General features: G+C 51.4%; 1 protein-coding gene across 3 annotated transcripts in view; it reads right to left on the bottom strand.

Moving 5' to 3' along the window:
• The window catches only part of LOC140390474 (butyrophilin subfamily 3 member A1-like), a 218,264-nt gene that overhangs the window by 138,295 nt on the left and 54,313 nt on the right, over positions 1-25,656 (bottom strand). For all 3 annotated transcript variants that reach the window (XM_072475629.1, XM_072475631.1, XM_072475630.1), the window contains exon 3: positions 20,297-20,635. In XM_072475629.1, coding sequence (XP_072331730.1) covers positions 20,297-20,635 — 339 coding nt within the window. The remainder of the gene's footprint in view (positions 1-20,296; positions 20,636-25,656) is intronic.

The raw sequence follows: 25,656 nt of genomic DNA, 5'->3' as shown, positions 1-25,656 counted from the left end.
TGTGGTGACGGGAGTTAGTTTAGGGGCTGGACATTCTGTGGTGATGGGAGTTAGTGTAGGGGCTGGACATACTGTGGTGACGGGAGTTAGTGTAGGGGCTGGACATTCTGTGGTGATGGGAGTTAGTGTAGGGGCTGGACATTCTGTGGTGACGGGAGTAAGTGTAGGGGCTGGACATTCTGTGGTGATGCGAGTTAGTGTAGGGGCTGGACATACTGTGGTGACGGGAGTCAGTGTAGGGGCTGGACATTCTGTGGTGACGGGAGTTAGTGTAGGGGCTGGACATTCTGTGGTGACGGGAGTTAGTGTAGGGGCTGGACATTCTGTGGTGACGGGAGTTAGTGTAGGGGCTGGACATTCTGTGGTGATGGGAGTTCCTGTAGGGGCTGGACATTCTGTGGTGACGGGAGTTAGTGTAGGGGCTGGACATTCTGTGGTGACGGGAGTTAGTGTAGGGGCTGGGCATTCTGTGGTGACGGGAGTTAGTGTAGGGGCTGGACATTCTGTGGTGACGGGAGTTAGTGTAGGGGCTGGGCATTCTGTGGTGACGGGAGTTAGTGTAGGGGCTGGACATTCTGTGGTGACGGGAGTTAGTGTAGGGGCTGGACATTCTGTGGTGATGGGAGTTAGTGTAGGGGCTGGACATTGTGTGGTGATGGGAGTTAGTGTCGGGGCTGGACATTCTGTGGTGACGGGAGTTAGTGTAGGGGCTGGACATTCTGTGGTGACGGGAGTTAGTGTAGGGGCTGGACATTCTGTGGTGACGGGAGTTAGTGTAGGGGCTGGGCATTCTGTGGTGACGGGAGTTAGTGTAGGGGCTGGACATTCGGTGGTGACGGGAGTTCCTGTAGGGGCTGGACATTCTGTGGTGATGGGAGTTAGTGTAGGGGCTGGACATTCTGTGGTGACGGGAGTTAGTGTAGGGGCTGGGCATTCTGTGGTGATGGGAGTTCCTGTAGGGGCTGGACATTCTGTGGTGACGGGAGTTAGTGTAGGGGCTGGACATTCTGTGGTGACGGGGGTTAGTGTAGGGGCTGGACATTCTGTGGTGACGGGAGTTAGTGTAGGAGCTGGACATTCTGTGGTGACGGGAGTTCCTGTAGGGGCTGGACATTCTGTGGTGACGGGAGTTAGTGTAGGGGCTGGACATTCTGTGGTGACGGGAGTTAGTGTAGGGGCTGGACATTCTGTGGTGACGGGAGTTCCTGTAGGGGCTGGACATTCTGTGGTGACGGGAGTTAGTGTAGGGGCTGGACATTCTGTGGTGACGGGAATTAGTGTAGGGGCTGGACATTCTGTGGTGACGGGAGTTAGTGTAGGGGCTGGACATTCTGTGGTGACGGGAGTTAGTGTAGTGGCTGGACATTCTGTGGTGATGGGAGTTAGTGTAGGGGCTGGACATTCTGTGGTGACGGGAGTTAGTGTAGGGGCTGGACATTCTGTGGTGCGGGAGTTAGTGTAGTGGCTGGACATTCTGTGGTGATGGGAGTTAGTGTAGGGGCTGGACATTCTGTGGTGACGGGAGTTAATGTAGGGGCTGGACATTCTGTGGTGATGGGAGTTAGTGTAGGGGCTGGACATTCTGTGGTGACGGGAGTTGGTGTAGGGGCTGGACATTCTGTGGTGACGGGAGTTCCTGTAGGGGCTGGACATTCTGTGGTGACGGGAGTTCGTGTAGGGGCTGGACATTCTGTGGTGATGGGAGTTAGTGTAGGGGCTGGACATTCTGTGGTGATGGGAGTTAGTGTAGGGGCTGGACATTCTGTGGTGACGGGAGTTAGTGTAGGGGCTGGACATTCTGTGGTGATGGGAGTTAGTGTAGGGGCTGGACATTCTGTGGTGACGGGAGTTAGTGTAGGGGCTGGACATTCTGTGGTGATGGGAGTTAGTGTAGGGGCTGGACATTCTGTGGTGACGGCAGTTAGTGTAGGGGCTGGACATTCTGTGGTGCGGGAGTTAGTGTCGGGGCTGGACATTCTGTGGTGATGGGAGTTAGTGTAGGGGCTGGACATTCTGTGGTGATGGGAGTTAGTGTAGGGGCTGGACATTCTGTGGTGACGGGGGTTAGTGTAGGGGCTGGACATTCTATGGTGACGGGAGTTAGTGTAGGGGCTGGACATTCTGTGGTGATGGGAGTTAGTGTAGGGGCTGGACATTGTGTGGTGACGGGAGTTAGTGTAGGGGCTGGACATTCTGAGGTGACGGGATTTAGTGTAGGGGCTGGACATTCTGTGGTGACGGGAGTTAGTGTAGGGGCTGGACATTCTGTGGTGACGGGAGTTAGTGTAGGGGCTGGACATTCTGTGGTGACGGGAGTTAGTGTAGGGGCTGGACATTCTGTGGCGACGGGAGTTCCTGTAAGGGTTGGACATTCTGTGGTGACGGGAGTTAGTGTAGGGACTGGACATTCTGTGGTGACGGGAGTTAGTGTAGGGGCTGGACATTCTATGGTGATGGGAGTTAGTGTAGGGGCTGGACATTCTGTGGTGATGGGAGTTAGTGTAGGGGCTGGACATTCTGTGGTGATGGGAGTTAGTGTAGGGGCTGGACATTCTGTGGTGACGGGAGTTAGTGAAGGGGCTGGACATTCTGTGGTGACGGGAGTTCCTGTAGGGGCTGGACATTCTGTGGTGACGGGAGTTCGTGTAGGGGCTGGACATTCTGTGGTGACGGGAGTTAGTGTAGCGGCTGGACATTCTGTGGTGACGGGAGTTGGTGTAGGGGCTGGACATTCTGTGGTGACGGGAGTTCCTGTAGGGGCTGGACATTCTGTGGTGACGGGAGTTAGTGTAGGGGCTGGACATTCTGTGGTGACGGGAGTTAGTGTAGGGGCTGGACATTCTGTGGTGATGGGAGTTAGTGTAGGGGCTGGACATTCTGTGGTGACGGGAGTTAGTGTAGGGGCTGGACATTCTGTGGTGACGGGAGTTAGTGTAGGGGCTGGACATTCTGTGGTGACGGCAGTTAGTGTAGGGGCTGGACATTCTGTGGTGATGGGAGTTAGTGTAGGGGCTGGACATTCTGTGGTGACGGCAGTTAGTGTAGGGGCTGGACATTCTGTGGTGCGGGAGTTAGTGTCGGGGCTGGACATTCTGTGGTGATGGGAGTTAGTGTAGGGGCTGGACATTCTGTGGTGACGGCAGTTAGTGTAGGGGCTGGACATTCTGTGGTGCGGGAGTTAGTGTCGGGGCTGGACATTCTGTGGTGATGGGAGTTAGTGTAGGGGCTGGACATTCTGTGGTGATGGGAGTTAGTGTAGGGGCTGGACATTCTGTGGTGACGGGGGTTAGTGTAGGGGCTGGACATTCTATGGTGACGGGAGTTAGTGTAGGGGCTGGACATTCTGTGGTGATGGGAGGTAGTGTAGGGGCTGGACATTGTGTGGTGACGGGAGTTAGTGTAGGGGCTGGACATTCTGTGGTGACGGGATTTAGTGTAGGGGCTGGACATTCTGTGGTGACGGGAGTTAGTGTAGGGGCTGGACATTCTGTGGTGACGGGAGTTAGTGTAGGGGCTGGACATTCTGTGGTGACGGGAGTTAGTGTAGGGGCTGGACATTCTGTAGCGACGGGAGTTCCTGTAAGGGTTGGACATTCTGTGGTGACGGGAGTTAGTGTAGGGGCTGGACATTCTGTGGCGACGGGAGTTCCTGTAAGGGTTGGACATTCTGTGGTGACGGGAGTTAGTGTAGGGACTGGACATTCTGTGGTGACGGGAGTTAGTGTAGGGGCTGGACATTCTATGGTGATGGGAGTTAGTGTAGGGGCTGGACATTCTGTGGTGATGGGAGTTAGTGTAGGGGCTGGACATTCTGTGGTGATGGGAGTTAGTGTAGGGGCTGGACATTCTGTGGTGACGGGAGTTAGTGAAGGGGCTGGACATTCTGTGGTGACGGGAGTTCCTGTAGGGGCTGGACATTCTGTGGTGACGGGAGTTCGTGTAGGGGCTGGACATTCTGTGGTGACGGGAGTTAGTGTAGCGGCTGGACATTCTGTGGTGACGGGAGTTGGTGTAGGGGCTGGACATTCTGTGGTGACGGGAGTTCCTGTAGGGGCTGGACATTCTGTGGTGACGGGAGTTAGTGTAGGGGCTGGACATTCTGTGGTGACGGGAGTTAGTGTAGGGGCTGGACATTCTGTGGTGATGGGAGTTAGTGTAGGGGCTGGACATTCTGTGGTGACGGGAGTTAGTGTAGGGGCTGGACATTCTGTGGTGACGGGAGTTAGTGTAGGGGCTGGACATTCTGTGGTGACGGCAGTTAGTGTAGGGGCTGGACATTCTGTAGTGATGGGAGTTAGTGTAGGGGCTGGACATTCTGTGGTGACGGCAGTTAGTGTAGGGGCTGGACATTCTGTGGTGCGGGAGTTAGTGTCGGGGCTGGACATTCTGTGGTGATGGGAGTTAGTGTAGGGGCTGGACATTCTGTGGTGACGGCAGTTAGTGTAGGGGCTGGACATTCTGTGGTGCGGGAGTTAGTGTCGGGGCTGGACATTCTGTGGTGATGGGAGTTAGTGTAGGGGCTGGACATTCTGTGGTGATGGGAGTTAGTGTAGGGGCTGGACATTCTGTGGTGACGGGGGTTAGTGTAGGGGCTGGACATTCTATGGTGACGGGAGTTAGTGTAGGGGCTGGACATTCTGTGGTGATGGGAGGTAGTGTAGGGGCTGGACATTGTGTGGTGACGGGAGTTAGTGTAGGGGCTGGACATTCTGTGGTGACGGGATTTAGTGTAGGGGCTGGACATTCTGTGGTGACGGGAGTTAGTGTAGGGGCTGGACATTCTGTGGTGACGGGAGTTAGTGTAGGGGCTGGACATTCTGTGGTGACGGGAGTTAGTGTAGGGGCTGGACATTCTGTAGCGACGGGAGTTCCTGTAAGGGTTGGACATTCTGTGGTGACGGGAGTTAGTGTAGGGACTGGACATTCTGTGGTGACGGGAGTTAGTGTAGGGGCTGGACATTCTATGGTGATGGGAGTTAGTGTAGGGGCTGGACATTCTGTGGTGATGGGAGTTAGTGTAGGGGCTGGACATTCTGTGGTGATGGGAGTTAGTGTAGGGGCTGGACATTCTATGGTGATGGGAGTTAGTGTAGGGGCTGGACATTCTGTGGTGATGGGAGTTAGTGTAGGGGCTGGACATTCTGTGGTGACGGGAGTTAGTGAAGGGGCTGGACATTCTGTGGTGACGGGAGTTAGTTTAGGGGCTGGACATTCTGTGGTGATGGGAGTTAGTGTAGGGGCTGGACATACTGTGGTGACGGGAGTTAGTGTAGGGGCTGGACATTCTGTGGTGATGGGAGTTAGTGTAGGGGCTGGACATTCTGTGGTGACGGGAGTAAGTGTAGGGGCTGGACATTCTGTGGTGATGCGAGTTAGTGTAGGGGCTGGACATACTGTGGTGACGGGAGTCAGTGTAGGGGCTGGACATTCTGTGGTGACGGGAGTTAGTGTAGGGGCTGGACATTCTGTGGTGACGGGAGTTAGTGTAGGGGCTGGACATTCTGTGGTGACGGGAGTTAGTGTAGGGGCTGGACATTCTGTGGTGATGGGAGTTCCTGTAGGGGCTGGACATTCTGTGGTGACGGGAGTTAGTGTAGGGGCTGGACATTCTGTGGTGACGGGAGTTAGTGTAGGGGCTGGGCATTCTGTGGTGACGGGAGTTAGTGTAGGGGCTGGACATTCTGTGGTGACGGGAGTTAGTGTAGGGGCTGGGCATTCTGTGGTGACGGGAGTTAGTGTAGGGGCTGGACATTCTGTGGTGACGGGAGTTAGTGTAGGGGCTGGACATTCTGTGGTGATGGGAGTTAGTGTAGGGGCTGGACATTGTGTGGTGATGGGAGTTAGTGTCGGGGCTGGACATTCTGTGGTGACGGGAGTTAGTGTAGGGGCTGGACATTCTGTGGTGACGGGAGTTAGTGTAGGGGCTGGACATTCTGTGGTGACGGGAGTTAGTGTAGGGGCTGGGCATTCTGTGGTGACGGGAGTTAGTGTAGGGGCTGGACATTCGGTGGTGACGGGAGTTCCTGTAGGGGCTGGACATTCTGTGGTGATGGGAGTTAGTGTAGGGGCTGGACATTCTGTGGTGACGGGAGTTAGTGTAGGGGCTGGGCATTCTGTGGTGATGGGAGTTCCTGTAGGGGCTGGACATTCTGTGGTGACGGGAGTTAGTGTAGGGGCTGGACATTCTGTGGTGACGGGGGTTAGTGTAGGGGCTGGACATTCTGTGGTGACGGGAGTTAGTGTAGGAGCTGGACATTCTGTGGTGACGGGAGTTCCTGTAGGGGCTGGACATTCTGTGGTGACGGGAGTTAGTGTAGGGGCTGGACATTCTGTGGTGACGGGAGTTAGTGTAGGGGCTGGACATTCTGTGGTGACGGGAGTTCCTGTAGGGGCTGGACATTCTGTGGTGACGGGAGTTAGTGTAGGGGCTGGACATTCTGTGGTGACGGGAATTAGTGTAGGGGCTGGACATTCTGTGGTGACGGGAGTTAGTGTAGGGGCTGGACATTCTGTGGTGACGGGAGTTAGTGTAGTGGCTGGACATTCTGTGGTGATGGGAGTTAGTGCAGGGGCTGGACATTCTGTGGTGACGGGAGTTAGTGTAGGGGCTGGACATTCTGTGGTGCGGGAGTTAGTGTAGTGGCTGGACATTCTGTGGTGATGGGAGTTAGTGTAGGGGCTGGACATTCTGTGGTGACGGGAGTTAATGTAGGGGCTGGACATTCTGTGGTGATGGGAGTTAGTGTAGGGGCTGGACATTCTGTGGTGACGGGAGTTGGTGTAGGGGCTGGACATTCTGTGGTGACGGGAGTTCCTGTAGGGGCTGGACATTCTGTGGTGACGGGAGTTCGTGTAGGGGCTGGACATTCTGTGGTGATGGGAGTTAGTGTAGGGGCTGGACATTCTGTGGTGATGGGAGTTAGTGTAGGGGCTGGACATTCTGTGGTGACGGGAGTTAGTGTAGGGGCTGGACATTCTGTGGTGATGGGAGTTAGTGTAGGGGCTGGACATTCTGTGGTGACGGGAGTTAGTGTAGGGGCTGGACATTCTGTGGTGATGGGAGTTAGTGTAGGGGCTGGACATTCTGTGGTGACGGCAGTTAGTGTAGGGGCTGGACATTCTGTGGTGCGGGAGTTAGTGTCGGGGCTGGACATTCTGTGGTGATGGGAGTTAGTGTAGGGGCTGGACATTCTGTGGTGATGGGAGTTAGTGTAGGGGCTGGACATTCTGTGGTGACGGGGGTTAGTGTAGGGGCTGGACATTCTATGGTGACGGGAGTTAGTGTAGGGGCTGGACATTCTGTGGTGATGGGAGTTAGTGTAGGGGCTGGACATTGTGTGGTGACGGGAGTTAGTGTAGGGGCTGGACATTCTGAGGTGACGGGATTTAGTGTAGGGGCTGGACATTCTGTGGTGACGGGAGTTAGTGTAGGGGCTGGACATTCTGTGGTGACGGGAGTTAGTGTAGGGGCTGGACATTCTGTGGTGACGGGAGTTAGTGTAGGGGCTGGACATTCTGTGGCGACGGGAGTTCCTGTAAGGGTTGGACATTCTGTGGTGACGGGAGTTAGTGTAGGGACTGGACATTCTGTGGTGACGGGAGTTAGTGTAGGGGCTGGACATTCTATGGTGATGGGAGTTAGTGTAGGGGCTGGACATTCTGTGGTGATGGGAGTTAGTGTAGGGGCTGGACATTCTGTGGTGATGGGAGTTAGTGTAGGGGCTGGACATTCTGTGGTGACGGGAGTTAGTGAAGGGGCTGGACATTCTGTGGTGACGGGAGTTAGTTTAGGGGCTGGACATTCTGTGGTGATGGGAGTTAGTGTAGGGGCTGGACATACTGTGGTGACGGGAGTTAGTGTAGGGGCTGGACATTCTGTGGTGATGGGAGTTAGTGTAGGGGCTGGACATTCTGTGGTGACGGGAGTAAGTGTAGGGGCTGGACATTCTGTGGTGATGCGAGTTAGTGTAGGGGCTGGACATACTGTGGTGACGGGAGTTAGTGAAGGGGCTGGACATTCTGTGGTGACGGGAGTTAGTTTAGGGGCTGGACATTCTGTGGTGATGGGAGTTAGTGTAGGGGCTGGACATACTGTGGTGACGGGAGTTAGTGTAGGGGCTGGACATTCTGTGGTGATGGGAGTTAGTGTAGGGGCTGGACATTCTGTGGTGACGGGAGTAAGTGTAGGGGCTGGACATTCTGTGGTGATGCGAGTTAGTGTAGGGGCTGGACATACTGTGGTGACGGGAGTTAGTGTAGGGGCTGGACATTCTGTGGTGACGGGAGTTAGTGTAGGGGCTGGACATTCTGTGGTGACGGGAGTTAGTGTAGGGGCTGGACATTCTGTGGTGACGGGAGTTAGTGTAGGGGCTGGACATTCTGTGGTGATGGGAGTTCCTGTAGGGGCTGGACATTCTGTGGTGACGGGAGTTAGTGTAGGGGCTGGACATTCTGTGGTGACGGGAGTTAGTGTAGGGGCTGGGCATTCTGTGGTGACGGGAGTTAGTGCAGGGGCTGGACATTCTGTGGTGACGGGAGTTAGTGTAGGGGCTGGGCATTCTGTGGTGACGGGAGTTAGTGTAGGGGCTGGACATTCTGTGGTGATGGGAGTTAGTGTAGGGGCTGGACATTCTGTGGTGATGGGAGTTAGTGTAGGGGCTGGACATTGTGTGGTGATGGGAGTTAGTGTCGGGGCAGGACATTCGGTGGTGACGGGAGTTCCTGTAGGGGCTGGACATTCTGTGGTGATGGGAGTTAGTGTAGGGGCTGGACATTCTGTGGTGATGGGAGTTAGTGTAGGGGCTGGACATTGTGTGGTGATGGGAGTTAGTGTCGGGGCTGGACATTCGGTGGTGACGGGAGTTAGTGTAGTGGCTGGACATTCTGTGGTGATGGGAGTTAGTGTAGGGGCTGGACATTCTGTGGTGACGGGAGTTCCTGTAGGGGCTGGACATTCTGTGGTGACGGGAGTTAGTGTAGGGGCTGGACATTCTGTGGTGACGGGGGTTAGTGTAGGGGCTGGACATTCTGTGGTGACGGGAGTTAGTGTAGGAGCTGGACATTCTGTGGTGACGGGAGTTCCTGTAGGGGCTGGACATTCTGTGGTGACGGGAGTTAGTGTAGGGGCTGGACATTCTGTGGTGACGGGAGTTAGTGTAGGGGCTGGGCATTCTGTGGTGATGGGAGTTCCTGTAGGGGCTGGACATTCTGTGGTGACGGGAGTTAGTGTAGGGGCTGGACATTCTGTGGTGACGGGGGTTAGTGTAGGGGCTGGACATTCTGTGGTGACGGGAGTTAGTGTAGGAGCTGGACATTCTGTGGTGACGGGAGTTCCTGTAGGGGCTGGACATTCTGTGGTGACGGGAGTTAGTGTAGGGGCTGGACATTCTGTGGTGACGGGAGTTAGTGTAGGGGCTGGACATTCTGTGGTGACGGGAGTTCCTGTAGGGGCTGGACATTCTGTGGTGACGGGAGTTAGTGTAGGGGCTGGACATTCTGTGGTGACGGGAATTAGTGTAGGGGCTGGACATTCTGTGGTGACGGGAGTTAGTGTAGGGGCTGGACATTCTGTGGTGACGGGAGTTAGTGTAGGGGCTGGACATTCTGTGGTGACGGGAGTTCCTGTAGGGGCTGGACATTCTGTGGTGACGGGAGTTAGTGTAGGGGCTGGACATTCTGTGGTGATGGGAGTTAGTGTAGGGGCTGGGCATTCTGTGGTGATGGGAGTTAGTGTAGGGGCTGGACATTCTGTGGTAACGGGAGTTCCTGTAGGCGCTGGACATTCTGTGGTGACGGGAGTTCCTGTAGGGGCTGGACATTCTGTGGTGACGGGAGTTAGTGTAGGGGCTGGACATTCTGTGGTGACGGGAGTTAATGTAGGGGCTGGGCATTCTGTGGTGATGGGAGTTAGTGTAGGCGCTGGACATTCTGTGGTGACGGGAGTTCCTGTAGGGGCTGGACATTCTGTGGTGACGGGAGTTAGTGTAGGGGGTGGACATTCTGTGGTGACGGGAGTTAGTGTAGGGGCTGGACATTCTGTGGTGACGGGAGTTAGTGTAGGGGGTGGACATTCTGTGGTGACGGGAGTTAGTGTAGGGGGTGGACATTCTGTGATGACGGGAGTTCCTGTAGGGGCTGGACATTCTGTGGTGATGGGAGTTAGTGTAGGAGCTGGACATTCTGTGGTGACGGGAGTTAGTGTAGGGGCTGGACATTCTGTGGTGATGGGAGTTAGTGTAGGGGCTGGACATTCTGTGGTGACGGGAGTTAGTGTAGGGGCTGGACATTCTGTGGTGACGGGAGTTCCTGTAGGGGCTGGACATTCTGTGGTGACGGGAGTTAGTGTAGGGGCTGGACATTCTGTGGTGACGGGAGTTAGTGTAGGGGCTGGGCATTCTGTGGTGATGGGAGTTAGTGTAGGGGCTGGACATTCTGTGGTGACGGGAGTTCCTGTAGGGGCTGGACATTCTGTGGTGATGGGAGTTAGTGTAGGGGCTGGACATTCTGTGGTGACGGAAGTTAGTGTAGGGGCTGGACATTCTGTGGTGATGGGAGTTAGTGTAGGGGCTGGACATTCTGTGGTGACGGAAGTTAGTGTAGGGGCTGGACATTCTGTGGTGCGGGAGTTAGTGTAGGGGCTGGACATTCTGTGGTGATGGGAGTTAGTGTAGGGGCTGGACATTCTGTGGTGACGGGAGTTCCTGTAGGGGCTGGACATTCTGTGGTGATGGGAGTTAGTGTAGGGGCTGGACATTCTGTGGTGATGGGAGTTCCTGTAGGGGCTGGACATTCTGTGGTGATGGGAGTTAGTGTGGGGGCTGGACATTCTGTGGTGACGGGAGTTAGTGTAGGGGCTGGACATTCTGTGGTGATGGGAGTTAGTGTAGGGGCTGGACATTCTGTGATGACGGGAGTTAGTGTAGGGGCTGGACATTCTGTGGTGACGGGAGTTAGTGTGGGGGCTGGACATTGTGTGGTGACGGGAGTTAGTGTAGGAGCTGGACATTCTGTGGTGACGGGAGTTAGTGTGGGCGCTGGACATTGTGTGGTGACGGGAGTTAGTGTAGGAGCTGGACATTCTGTGGTGACGGGAGTTAGTGTAGGGGCTGGACATTCTGTGGTGATGGGAGTTAGTGTAGGGGCTGGACATTCTGTGGTGACGGGAGTTAGTGTAGGGGCTGGACATTCTGTGGTGATGGGAGTTAGTGTAGGGGCTGGACATTCTGTGGTGACGGGAGTTAGTGTAGGGGCTGGACATTCTGTGGTGATGGGAGTTAGTGTAGGGGCTGGACATTCTGTGGTGACGGGAGTTAGTGTAGGGGCTGGACATTCTGTGGTGATGGGAGTTAGTGTAGGGGCTGGACATTCTGTGGTGACGGGAGTTAGTGTAGGGGCTGGACATTCTGTGGTGATGGGAGTTAGTGTAGGGGCTGGACATTCTGTGGTGACGGGAGTTAGTGTAGGGGCTGGACATTCTGTGGTGACGGGAGTTCCTGTAGGGGCTGGACATTCTGTGGTGACGGGAGTTAGTGTAGGGGCTGGACATTCTGTGGTGACGGGAGTTAGTGTAGGGGCTGGACATTCTGTGGTGACGGGAGTTAGTGTAGGGGCTGGACATTCTGTGGTGACGGGAGTTAGTGTAGGGGCTGGACATTCTGTGGTGACGGGAGTTAGTGTAGGGGCTGGACATTCTGTGGTGACGGGGGCTAGTGTAGGGGCTGGACATTCTGTGGTGACGGGAGTTAGTGTAGGGGCTGGACATTCTGTGGTGACGGGAGTTAGTGTAGGGGCTGGACATACTGTGGTGACGGGAGTTAGTGTAGGGGCTGGACATTCTGTGGTGATGGGAGTTAGTGTAGGGGCTGGACATTCTGTGGTGATGGGAGTTCCTGTAGGGGCTGGACATTCTGTGGTGACGGGAGTTAGTGTAGGGGCTGGACATTCTGTGGTGACGGGAGTTAGTGTAGGGGATGGACATTCTGTGGTGCGGGAGTTAGTGTAGGGGCTGGACATTCTGTGGTGACGGGAGTTAGTGTAGGGGATGGACATTCTGTGGTGCGGGAGTTAGTGTAGGGGCTGGACATTCTGTGGTGACGGGGGTTAGTGTAGGGGCTGGACATTCTGTGGTGACGGGAGTTAGTGTAGGAGCTGGACATTCTGTGGTGACGGGAGTTCCTGTAGGGGCTGGACATTCTGTGGTGACGGGAGTTAGTGTAGGGGCTGGACATTCTGTGGTGACGGGTGTCAGTGTAGGTGCTGGACATTCTGTGGTGATGGGAGTTAGTGTAGGGGCTGGACATTCTGTGATGACGGGAGTTAGTGTAGGGGCTGGACATTCTGTGGTGACGGGAGTTAGTGTAGGGGCTGGACATTCTGTGGTGACGGGAGTTAGTGTAGGGGCTGGACATTCTGTGGTGATGGGAGTTAGTGTAGGGGCTGGACATTCTGTGGTGACGGGAGTTAGTGGAGGGGCTGGACATTCTGTGGTGATGGGAGTTAGTGTAGGGGCTGGACATTCTGTGGTGCGGGAGTTAGTGTGGGGGCTGGACATTCTGTGGTGGCGGGAGTTAGTGTAGGGGCTGGACATTCTGTGGTGACGGGAGTTAGTGTAGGGGATGGACATTCTGTGGTGACGGGAGTTAGTGTAGGGGCTGGACATTCTGTGGTGACCGGAGTTAGTGTAGGGGCTGGACATTCTGTGGTGACGGGAGTTAGTGTAGGGGATGGACATTCTGTGGTGATGGGAGTTAGTGTAGGGGCTGGACATTCTGTGGTGATGGGAGTTAGTGTAGGGGCTGGACATTCTGTGGTGACGGGAGTTAGTGTAGGGGCTGGACATTCTGTGGTGATGGGAGTTAGTGTAGGGACTGGACATTCTGTGGTGATGGGAGTTAGTGTAGGGGCTGGACATTCTGTGGTGATGGGAGTTAGTGTAGGGGCTGGACATTCTGTGGCGACGGGAGTTCCTGTAGGGGCTGGACATTCTGTGGTGACGGGAGTTAGTGTGGGGGCTGGACATTATGTGGTGACTGGAGTTCCTGTAGGGGCTGGACATTCTGTGGTGACGGGAGTTAGTGTAGGGGCTGGACATTCTGTGGTGATGGGAGTTAGTGTAGGGACTGGACATTCTGTGGTGATGGGAGTTAGTGTAGGGGCTGGACATTCTGTGGTGATGGGAGTTAGTGTAGGGGCTGGACATTCTGTGGCGACGGGAGTTCCTGTAGGGGCTGGACATTCTGTGGTGACGGGAGTTAGTGTGGGGGCTGGACATTATGTGGTGACTGGAGTTCCTGTAGGGGCTGGACATTCTGTGGTGACGGGAGTTAGTGTAGGAGCTGGACATTCTGTGGTGACGGGATTTCCTGTCGGGGTGGGCATTCTGTACATTCTGTGGTGACGGGGCAGGTGCCCAATGTTAACAGGGAACTGCCGCGGCACAGTACCACAGTGGTTCGCACTGTTGCTTCACAGCACTAGGATCCCAGGTTTGATTCCCGGCAGGTTCACGGTCTGTGTGGAGTCTGCATGTTCTCCCGTGTCGGCGTGGGTTTCCTCCGGGTGCTCCGGTTTCCTCCCATAAGTCCCGAAAGTCGTGCTTGTTAGGTGAATTGGACATTCTGAATTCTCCCTCAGTGTACCCGAACAGGTGCCGGAATGCGGCGACTGGGAGATTTTCACAGTAATTTCATTAATGTAAGCCTACATGTGACAATCATAAAGATTATTATTCGTATTACCCCCATTCCTGAACTGCTCCCAGCAGCCTGAAAACTGAGGTTGGGCGGGAAACGGCTCTTAAGTGGTGAATCATTGGCCACTTAAGGGCCTTGACTGGAGAAAGGGCGAGTGACCTTCCCCTTGCAACATTAAATTGCAGAGAGGTCGAGTCATATCGGAGCCCTGTCAGAAAGCAATCCAAGAAATTTCACAGTCATCTCCCCCACCATGTACTAATTTGCCGAGAGGAGAATGTAATACTGCCCTGGATATACCGACAACATAGTCTATTTTAAATGCTATGTATTGAATCATTCAAATGCTTATTACTCTAATAGTGTCTTTCAAATTCAAATGCCAAGAATAAAGCTCAGTACAACACACTAGAAGAGTAAATAAATCTTTCTCCCATTCATTCGCAGATTATCATGTGTTGGGCTTGTGGTAGTCTGTGTAGAGGTATTACGGTACCTGGTAGTGCTGGAACACCATTGGTAGATATTGTATGTTTCCTATTGGTCAAGCTGTATGATAGCTCCGCCCTGCAAGGCGGGGTATAAGAGCCCGTGCCGCCCCAGTAGCCTTCATTCTGTACCTGACCTGCTGGGCGAATGATCTAGCTTATTAAAGCCTTCAGTTGGACTACAACCTCACTTTAGTGGTCATTGATCGTGCATCAATTTAATAAGCTAGATTTAAAATGATGGAGCTCCGAATCAAGCCTGAGTGTCTGCAACTCAGTCCCCACGCGGCGAGCTCAGCGGCAATCTTCACGCACTGGCTGGCTTGTTTTAAAGGATACCTTGGAACAGCCGAGAATACACCCATGGGAGAACAGAAAATGCAAGTCCTGTACTCGAGGGTGAGCCTGGAAATTTACACCCTCATCGAGGATGCGGAAGACTTCGATGCAGCAATAGAACTGTTAAAAGGACATTATATTTGCCCGGTAAACCAGGTCTACGCCCGACATCTGCTAGCGACGAGGCGACAAATCCCTGGGGAATCGCTGGAAGAATTCTACCGTGCGCTCCTGGTGTTGGGGAGAAACTGCAGCTGCCCTCAAGTTTCGGCGAGCGACCACACAGAACTCTTGATCCGGGACGCTTTCGTGGCAGGTATGCTATCCTCCCAAATCCGCCAGCGATTGCTGGAAAAAGACACCCTAGGCCTCAAGGAGGCACGGGCTCTTGCAGGCTCCCTGGATGTGGCCTCCTGAAACACCCGCGCTTACGTTCCCGACCGCGCGGCAGCCCCCTGGGCAGCGTGGAACCCCTCCGCAGCCGACCCAGAGACATCTCCCATCCGCCCACAAGCTTGTGCTGCAAGGCAGCCTGGCAACCCCAGGGGGCCCCGCTGCTTCTTTTGCGGGCAGGCCAAGCACCCCCAGCAGTGCTGCCCGGCCCGTGCATCTTGGATGGACTCCCAGGACCCCAGCTCGGCTGACCGCACACCGCCCGAAGAGAACACTCAACTGCTGTGATTAGCCTCGGTGACCCTGGATCAGTCCGGGCCTCGAACACTCTCAACTGCTACAACAACAGTACTCATCAACGGGCACGAGACATCCTGCTTAATCGACTCTGGGAGCACGGAGAGCTTCATACGCCCCGACATGGTAAGGCGCTGTTCTCGCCTCGTCCACCCCGTTTATCAAAAATTCTCCCTGGCCTCCGGTTCCCACTCAGTAGAGATAAAGGATTTTGTGTAGCAAAGGGGTTTTGTGTAGCAAACCTCACAGTCCAGGGAAGGGAGTTTAAAAATGACCGGCTCTACGTCCTTCCCCACCTCTGCGCGGCCACACTCCTAGGTTTAGACTTCCAGTGTAATCTCCAAAGTCTAACTTTCAGATTCGCCGGCCCTATACCCCCTCTCACTGTCTGCAGCCTAGCGACCCTCAAGGTCGATCCGCCTTCCCTGTTTGCGAACCTCACCCCGGATTGCAAACCCGTCGCCATCAGGGGCAGACGGTACAGTGCCCAGGACCGGATCTTTATTAGGTCAGAGGTCCAAAGGCTACTTAGGGAAGGAGTCATTGAAGCTAGCAACAGTCCCTGAAGAGCTCAAGTAGTGGTGGTAAAGACCGGGGAGAAGCATAGGATGGTCAACGACTACAGTCAGACCATCAACAGGTTTACGCAGCTGGACGCGTAACCTCTTCCCCGCATATCCGACCTGGTAAACAGGATCGCGCATTACAAGGTCTTCTCCACGGTGGATCTTAAGTCCACCTACCACCAACTCCCCATCCGCACTAGTGACCGCAAATACACTGCCTTCGAGGCAGATGGGCGGCTCTATCACTTATTAAGGGTTCCCTTCGGTGTCACCAACGGGGTCTCGGTCTTCCAGCGCAAGATGGACCGAATGGTGGACCGGTACGGCAGATTATGAGAGTAAACTTGCTCAGAATATAAAAACAGAGAGTAAAGGTTTCTACAAATATATAAAACAAAAAAGAGTGGCTAAGGTAAATATTGGTCCTTTAGAGGATGAGAAGGGAGATTTAATATTTGGAGATGAGGAAATGGCTGAGGAACTGAACAGGTTTTTTGGGTCGGTCTTCACAGTGGAAGACACAAATAACATGCCAGTGACTGATGGAAATGAGGCTATGACAGGTGAGGACCTTGAGAGGATTGTTATCACTAAGGAGGTAATGATGGGCAAGCTAATTGGGCTAAAGGAAGACAAGTCTCCTGGCCCTGATGGAATGCATCCCAGAGTGCTAAAAGAGATGGCTAGGGAAATTACAAATGCACTAGTGATAACTTTCCAAAATTTACTAGACTCTGGGGTGGTCCCGGCGGATTAGAAATTAGCAAACGTGACACCACTGTTTAAAAAAGGAGGTAGGCAGAGAGCGGGTAATTATAGGCCAGTGAGCCTACCTTTGGTAGTAGGGAAGATGGGAATCTATCATCAAGGAAGAAATAGCGAGGCATCTGGATAGAAAATGTCCCATTGGGCAGACGCAGCATGGGTTCAAAAAGGGCAGATCGTGCCTAACTAATTTAGTGGAATTTTTTGAGGACATTACCAGTGCGGTAGATAACGGGGAGCCAATGGATGTGGTTTATCTGGATTTCCAGAAAGCCTTTGACAGGTGCCACACAAAAGGTTGCTGCATAAGATAAAGATGCATGGCATTAAGGGTAAAGTAGTAGCATGGATAGAGGATTGGTTAATTAATAGAAAGCAAAGAGTGGGATTAATGGGTGTTTCTCTGGTTGGCAATCAGTAGCTAGTGGTGTCCCTCAGAGATCAGTGTTGGGCCCACAACTGTTCACAATTTACATAGATGATTTGGAGTTGGGGACCAAGGGCAATGTGTCCAAGATTGCAGACGACACTAAGATGAGCGGTAAAGCAAAAAGTGCAGAGGATTCTGGAAGTCTGCAGAGGGAATAGGCTAAGTGAATGGGCTAGGGTCTGGCAGATGGAATACAATGTTGACAAATGTGAGGTTATCCATTTTGGTAGGAATAACAGCAAAAGGGATTATTATTTAAATGATAAAATATTAAAACATGCTGCTGTGCAGAGAGACCTGTGTGTGCTAGTGCATGAGTCGCAAAAAGTTGGTTTACAGGTGCAACAGGTGATTAAGAAGGCAAATGGAATGTTGTCCTTCATTGCTAGAGGGATGGAGTTTAAGACGAGGGAGGTTATGCTGCAATTGTATAAGGTGTTAGTGAGGCCACATCTGGAGTATTGTGTTCAGTTTTGGTCTCCTTACTTGAGAAAGGACATATTGGCACTGGAGGGTGTGCAGAGGAGATTCACTAGGTTAATCCCAGAGCTGAAGGGGTTGGATTATGAGGAGAGGTGGAGTAGACTGGGACTGTACTCGTTGGAATTTAGAAGGATGAGGGGGGATCTTATAGAAACATATAAAATTATGAAGGGAATAGATAGGATTGATGCGGGCAGGTTGTTTCCACTGGCGGGTGAAAGCAGAACTAGGGGGCATAGCCTCAAAATAAGGGGAAGTAGATTTAGGACTGAATTTAGGAGGAACTTCTTCACCCAAAGGGTTGTGAATCTATGGAATTCCTTGCCCAGTGAAGCAGTAGAGGCTCCTTCATTAAATGTTTTTAAGATAAAGATAGTTTTTTTAAGAATAAAGGGATTAAGGGTTATGGTGTTCGGGCGGGAAAGTGGAGCTGAGTCCACAAAAGATCAGCCATGATCTCATTGAATGGTGCAGCAGGCTCGCAGGGCCAGATCATAGAATCATAGAATTTACAGTGCAGAAGGAGGCCATTCGGCCTATCGAGTCTGCACCTACTCCTGGAAAGAGCAATTGGTGATGATCTTTCAGGAATCACTGGAGGCAGGAAGGGTCCCAGCGGACTGGAAAGTGGCTAATGTAACACCGCTGTTTAAGAAGTGAGGGAGGCAGAAGACAGGAAATTATAGGCCGGTTAGCCTGACTTCAGTCATTGGTAAGATTTTAAAGTTCATTATTGAAGATGAAATCGCAGAGTACTTTGAATGCATGATAAAATAGGACTGAGTCAGCGCGGCTTCGTTAAGGGGAGGTCATGTCTGGCAAATCTGTTAGAGTTCTTTGAGGAACTGGCGCAACTGCCTCCAGATTTTCAACGTCGCCACTACTCCCGGATTCCCTGAGTATTTCCCGGGGCCATCGGGAGCAGTGCTGTTGCCGATGCCCTCAGCCCCTAACCCCTACACAGACACTCTTCTATTCTCACCCACTGGGAGTCCCCACCTCTAACCCAGTTCCTGGTCATTGACTTCAGGAAGCACACACCCCTGTCAGCATCAACGGGGCCGAGGTGGAGATGGTTAGCAGCTTCAAATTCCTAGGGTTACATATCCCCAAAATCTGTCCTGGTCCACCCATGTCGACTCTACCACCAAGAAAGCACAACTGCGCCTATACTTCCTCAGGAATCTAAGGACATTTGGCATGTGCACATTAACTCTTCCCAACTTTTACAGATGCACCATAGAAAGCATCCTATCGGGCTGCATCACAGCCTGGAATGGCAACTGCTCGGCCCAAGACCGCAAGAAACCTCAGAGTCGTGAACACCGCCCAGTCCATCACACAAACCTGCCTCCCATCCATTGACTCCATCTACACCTCCCGCTGCCTGGGGAAAGCGGGCAGCATAATCAAAGATCCCTCCCACCCGGCTTACTCACTCTTCCAACTTCTTCCATCAGGCAGGAGATACAGAAGTCTGAGAATACGCATGAACAGACTCAAAAACAGCTTCATCCCCACTGTCACCAGACTCCTAAACAACCCTCTTATGGACTGACCTCATTAACACTACACCCTGAATGCTTCACCCAATGCCAGTGCTTATGTAGTAACGTTGTGTACCTTGTGTTGCCCTATTATGTATTTTTGTTTCTTTTCTTTTCATGTACTTAATGATCTGTTTGAGCTTCTGGCAGAAAAATACAAAGAATAGTTACTTGCCTCTACTGAGAACATAAAGCAAGTTGACATTAAAAAAGCATCCGTGTTTTGGAATCACACCATGGCCTCTCCCTTCATGAACCCTGTAACCTATTCCAGTTTTACAGGCCTACGAGATTGCTGTGTTCCTCCAATTCTTACCTCTTAATATTCCATACTTAAAATTACTCCACCAGTTGCTGCTGTCCCTTCAGCTGCCTGTTCTCATTGGCTCGCGACACCTCGACCTCGCTCTCCTCCTTCAAGGTGCTCATTAGAACCTAATTCTTTGACACGTTTTTGGGTACCTGTCTCAAAATCTCAAGTGGTGCAATGTCAAATGTTATTTGATAACACTTGTGTGAAGTGCATTGAGATATAGTATTCTGTTAAAGGTATTACTTAGAGATGACAAACCTTGCCTCCTTCATTTGAATATTGTTTAATTTCTTTCTTTTCGAATATCTTGCTTTAACCAGAGGATGTTGCAAATGTATGTCTCATAAAATTTACTATCACGCCATCAGTTATTTACTTCAGGATTAATTTCATGACCCTGAGAATGTTTTACCCTTTTCCCACATCCTTTTGGAGTGCAGCTTCACAACAAATTAATGTGTTTTGAAAACTCACTCCACTATTCAAGAAATGAAGCAGAGCAAAAAAAGGAACATACGAACAAGGAGGAGAGTAGGTCATTCGTCCCTCTCAGCCTTCTCTTCCGTTTAACAATGGCTGATCTGATAGTAACCACAGGTCTGCATCTAATCTGCCCCCAATAACCTCTCACCCCTTGTTTACCAAGAATTTATCCATCTTTGCCAGAAAACTATTCTAAGACTCTGCTTCCACCGTCTTTTCAGGAAGAGTTCCAAAGACTCGTCACCTTTTGAGATGAGAGCCAGGAAAATGTGAACCTTTTTCCAGGTCGTGGGAAACCCCTGTGATTTTGGGTCGAGGGGCAGAATGGTGGGGTCGGCTTGAAGGGTCATAAAAAATATGAACAGGACTAGATTGTATGAACATACACCAACTGCTAAAGAAACCAATTATTAAACTATCTGTAATTTAAACAGGACTTTAAAAAGACAGAAACATGGAACATCTCCAAAATCATCGCTGTTTAATTAGATATTTACTAACCTATAACTTTCAGAGTGACTGCAGTTTCTCCAGAATTGGTTCTGTCATCAACGAAACATGTGTATTTCCCTCCGTCAAATACGGTTGTGTTCTTTATCAAAAGAATAATGGTTCCTTTGGTCAGTTCATGTTTCAACAGTTCAGTCCTTCCTCTGTAATCTCTGTGTTGAGCATCTTCTCCATTTCTGTACACATGTACTGGTGAATCAAGACCTGATTTAAGCCACTGCACTTCCATGTTGCTGACAGATAAATCTGGCACAAGCTGACATTCCAATCGGACATCTTCACCTGCAATGGCTAGAACAGGTTCATCAGGCCCAAGTATGAGGAATTTACCTAGTGAACAGTAACAATTAAAAATAAAATTCATTATTCAAATAGTCCACAGGACAGAAATTATATTTAAAGTAACTGATGTTGTCAAATATAAAACTGAAACAATATATAATTCCTCCAGAACTATTATTGTAAAAGAAGTGAACTCAGCAAGTTACTGATTCTACTTTAAAAATGCCAAATTGGAATAATTAATTTGGAAGATTTCTGGAGATTGTTTGAAATTCTATATTTACATGTCAATATTCCAATGTCCTGTGTTACAATCCCCACAGAGACTAATAACTTTAAAAAGAAAGGAATCCACTTCTGGGAAGGAGGGGAGGGGCAACAATAACAAAAGGATGGTGCGGGTCCAGACTGATGGGTGGGGCCTGGGGTAATCTGGGGTGATGATGATAGTGGACAGGAGGGGTGAGGGGGGGAAAACGGTGTAGACCCCGGTCAGAATGGTGACGTGGAATGTGAGGGGGTTAGGGGGTCCAGTGAAGAGAGCAAGAGGTTTTCCGCACATGGAGTTTAAAAGCCGAGTTGGTGATGCTGCAGGAGACCCGTCTGAGGCTGAAGGACCAGATGATGCTGAGGAAGGATTGAGTGAACCAGCCGTTTCATTTGGGTGGGGTTTGAAAGTGGGGCCCCTGGGATGGCGATTTTGGTGGCAAGCAGGTGAGGTTCCAGATGGGGAAGATGGTGGCGGATCTGGGGGGCGGGTACATGTTTGTAACGAGTGCTTTGGAGGGAATGTTGGTGGCTTTGTAAGATTATATGCCCCGAATTGGGATGATGTGGGGTTCATGAAGAAAACGCTGGCTGAAATCTCGGACTTGGATACCCAGGAGTTGATTTTGACCGGCGGGGGGGAAAATTGTAACAGTGCCAGAGCCAAGGATGGACAGGTCCCAACCGCACTCACTGACCCTGTCATGGGGGCAAAGGCATTGGCTGGGCTTCTGGGGGAGATTGAGGGGATGGGGCTGACCCGTGAAGATTTTTACACCTGAGGGATCGGGAGTATTCATTTTCTTCCCTGGTGTACAAAGCGGATTGACTTTTTTGTGGTGGGGAAGGCGCTATTAGCTGGGGTTAAGGGAGCAGAGCACTCAGTAATTGTGATCGCGGATCACGCTCCACATTGGATGGACGTGGTACTGGAGAAGGGATTGGCACAGAAGCAGGAGTGGAGAATGGATGTGGGGCTGTTCGTAGACCGGAGTTTCTGTGATAAGATAGGGAAGGTGATTGAGGAGTATGTGGTGTTCAATTGTACGGGGAAGGTCTCATGGTCGATAATCTGGGTGGCCCTGAAGGCATGGTGAGGGGGGAGGTGATCACGTTTAACACTGAGGTGGATAGGGAGGAGAGGGAAGAACGATTGATAGAAGAGATTTGGGAGGTGACGTGGATGATACATGGGGGACCTGGATCCATGGCTCAAGGCAAAGAGGAAGGAGTTGAAAGCGAGGTTGGACCTGCTGTCCATAGGGAAAGTGGTGCGTCAGTTGAGAAGGGCGAGGGGGCTGTTTATGAGTACGGGGAGGAGGTATGCTGGCAGGTCAGCTCCGTAGGCAAACCGTCACAAGGGAGATAGTTTGCGTTCGAAATAGGAAGGGGGAGTTGGTGGTGGCCCCAGGACGGATGAACACGATTTTTGAGGAGTTTTATGGGGATTTGTGTAAGTCGGAGCCACCAGAGGATGAGCAGGAGATGACGGAGTTCCTGGGGGTTAAAATGTCCGAGGTTGGGTGAAATGGGAAAGGCAGGGCTGGAAGAGTAGGTGGGGGTAGAGGAAGTGGAGGCGGTAATCAGGAAGATGCAGTCGGGAAAGGTGGCAGGGTCAGTGGAATTTTACAAGAAATTTAAGGACAAACCGTTGCTGGTGGAAATGTTTGAGGACGCAATGGTCAGGGGAGTCTTGACAAAAACGATGGGCAGGCCTCCATCTCGTTGCTGCTAAAGGATAAGGAACTGGTGGATTGTGGGTCGTACAGCCCCATATCTCTGCTAGGTGTGGAAGCCAAGTGGAGTGGTGCTATCAGATTACGGTGTTGGAGAAATTTGGGGTTGGGCTGATGTTTGTGGTACAGATTCCGTTGCTGGATACAGAGCCAATTGGCGAACGTGCGCACGAATGATATGAATTCATGATATTTTTCACTGCACCGGGGAACGAGGCAGCGATGCCCCATGTCCCCCCTTCTGTTTACATTGGCGGCTGAGCCCTTGGCCATTGCGCTGAGAAGCTCGGAGTTGTGGAAAAGGAGAGTGATGGGAGGTGACGGAACATAGGATGTCCTTGAACGCGGACAATTTCTTGTTGTACATTACTGAGCCGGGCTCCTTGGTGGGGGACATGATGAGTTTGCTTCAAAGTTTTAGGACGTTCTCAGGATATAAGCTGAATCTGGGGAAAAGTGAGTATTTTCTTGTTTTCCTCTCCAGAGGGGGGCTGGGGTGGCGGGGGGGGGGGGGGGGGGGGCGCTGCTATTCCACGTGGCAGAGTCTCACTTCAGTATCTGGGGGTGCAGGTGGCCTGGGACTGGGCAGGTCTCCGGAAGTTGAGTGTCTCTCGCTTGATGGGGAGGTGTGAAGGCTGATCTGTCGAGGTGGGATAATCTTCCCCTGTCCCTGGCGGGCTGGGTACAGGCGGTGAAGATGAACATTCTACCGCAATTCTTGTTTTTGTTTCAGTCCCTGCCGGTCTTTTCTTAAAGGTACTCTTTTTTCAAAGGCGTTTTTCAATGGGGTGGACAGGCTGATCTATTTGTTTGTCTGGGCGGGGAAGGTGACCAAGATAAGGAAAGTGGTGCTACAGAGGGGGTGGCACTTGGGGGGGGGGGGCATCCTGAACCTGATGTACTATTATTGGGCAGTGAATGCAGAGAAGGCTTGGGGATGGAATAGGGAGGTGGGGGCTTTGTGGGTAAGGATGGAGGCGGGCTGAAGTCGGGGATCGGGGTTGTGGGCCCTGGCAATGATGCCGCTCCCTTTACCTCCAGCAAAGTATTCGTTGAGTCCGGTGGTGGTGGCCACGCTGAAGATTTGGAGGCAGTTTCAGCAGCATTTTAGGTTGGGAGCGGGGTCAGTGGGGTGCCGATTAGGGGAAACCATGGATTTGAGCTGGGGAGGGTGGATGCAACGTTTCCCAAATAGGAGAAGAGGGGGATCAGTGAGATGAAGGATTTGTTTCTGGGTGGGCGGTTTGCCAGCTTGGAGGAGTTGAATGAGAAGTTTAGATTGGTGTGGGGGGAGAATTTCCAGTACATGCAGGGACTTTGCAAGGAATATCTTCCTGATTTTCCCACCTCTTTGTTGTTGGAGAGGGTGCTGTCAGCAGCGGGGTTGGAGAGGGAGGTCGTCTCGGCAATTTATGGGGGGATTTTGGAGGAGGATAAGGTGTCCATGGAGAAGGTTACGGTTAAGTGGGAGGAGGAGTTGAGGGCAGCATTGGAGGAGGGATTGTGGTGTGAGGTGCTGCGGAGGGCAAATTCCTCAACATCGTGTGCAAGGCTGGAGCTGATCCAGCTGAAGGTGGTGTACAGGGTGCACCTCACAAAGTCTAGGATGAGCCGACTGTTTGAGGGGGTGGAGGATGCCTGTCAGTGATGTGGGAGAGGTCCTGCGAATCACGTGCATACGTTCTGGTCCTGCCTGAAGCTGGAAAGGTTTTGGAGGGCGGTTTTCAGCACCATATCCAGGGTTGTGTGTGTAGATATGGAGCCTGGTCCCCTGGAATCCATATTTGGGATGTCGGACCAGCCAGAGTTGCAGATGGGTCACAAACGGGCTTGTTGTGGTGGAGGTCAACTTCTCCACTCTGATCCTCGGCATGGTGGGGGAACCTATTGTAGTTCACAGCCCTAGAAAGGTGAAATTTGCTCTAAGGAGAGGCAAGTAATGGGTCCACAATAGCTGGGGTTTGTTCATTCTGCATTTTTGAGAGTTAATTACCATTTTGGGGGGGGGGAGGTTTGTATGGGTGAGAGGTTTAATGTGTTGGTCGGTTTATTGTTGTAAAATGTAAAAGTTGAAAATTTGGAATAAAAATAGTTTTTTTTTTTAAAAAGGAAAGGAATCCATAAATCACCTGATGGAAGGAATCAATTGATTCACAAGGTTTCACTTTTTACATCTTTTACTGTTGTCATGTGAGAGTACCTTTAAGAAATGGGTGTTTATAAATGGGTGTGTCTATAAATATCTGTAGTGAGAGTACCTTTAAGAAATGGGTGTTTATAAATGGGTGTGTCTATAAATATCTGTAGTGAGAGTACCTTTAAGAAATGGGTGTTTATTACTGCAGTGATGTCAGAGTATGGGTGGAGCTGGGCTGTCTGTCAGCTTTTTACTTTTGCTTTAGGCTTTTTGCTCTAGGGTGGGTTTGGTTTCATTTTAGATTTGGAGAAGCTGAAATCACAGCAAGATGTGTGTGAATCTCTGCAAGCTTCTGAATGTTCATTTGGGATTTTCAAAGTGGTAACTGCTCTCAATGGTGAATTTAAACCTGATCTTTGAGTTAAAAGGGTCTTTTGTATTCTGAATTTTGTTTGGGAATTTATTAAGGATTACTTAGTGTTGTATTTTTTGGGGGTTGTATTTGAATTGATGGTTGCTAAGATGTTCACCGTTTGTTTTAAAAAGATTAACTTGAGTTCATAGAATAAACATTGTTTTGCTTTCAAAAATACTTTTCCATTCCTGCTGTACCACACCTGTAGAGTGGGCGTGTGCTCCCCATGCCACAATCTATTAAAAATTGTGGGTCAGGTGAACTCCATGATACACTTTGGGGTTCTCTAAACCCTGGCCCATAACACTGTAACAATCAAACCCAAAAGTAACATAAATCGAGCGTGCATCAACAAACAAATGGGACTTCAAGAGAAATGAAGAATTTTACTTTAAATAGTCGGAACATCAAAGATAGCTCCCACAACTGACTCAGCAACACTCCCGGAATAAATGTGGCACAACGTGCAATCTCAAATACCTTTAAACTCTACCTCCTGTACACAGAGGGCGTG

This window comes from Scyliorhinus torazame, chromosome 14 (assembly GCF_047496885.1).
Source record: "Scyliorhinus torazame isolate Kashiwa2021f chromosome 14, sScyTor2.1, whole genome shotgun sequence".
Classification (NCBI taxonomy): Eukaryota; Metazoa; Chordata; class Chondrichthyes; order Carcharhiniformes; family Scyliorhinidae; genus Scyliorhinus; species Scyliorhinus torazame.
The sequence above is the reverse complement of the archived record's forward strand: the minus strand, read 5'-3'. Positions and strand labels throughout refer to the sequence as shown.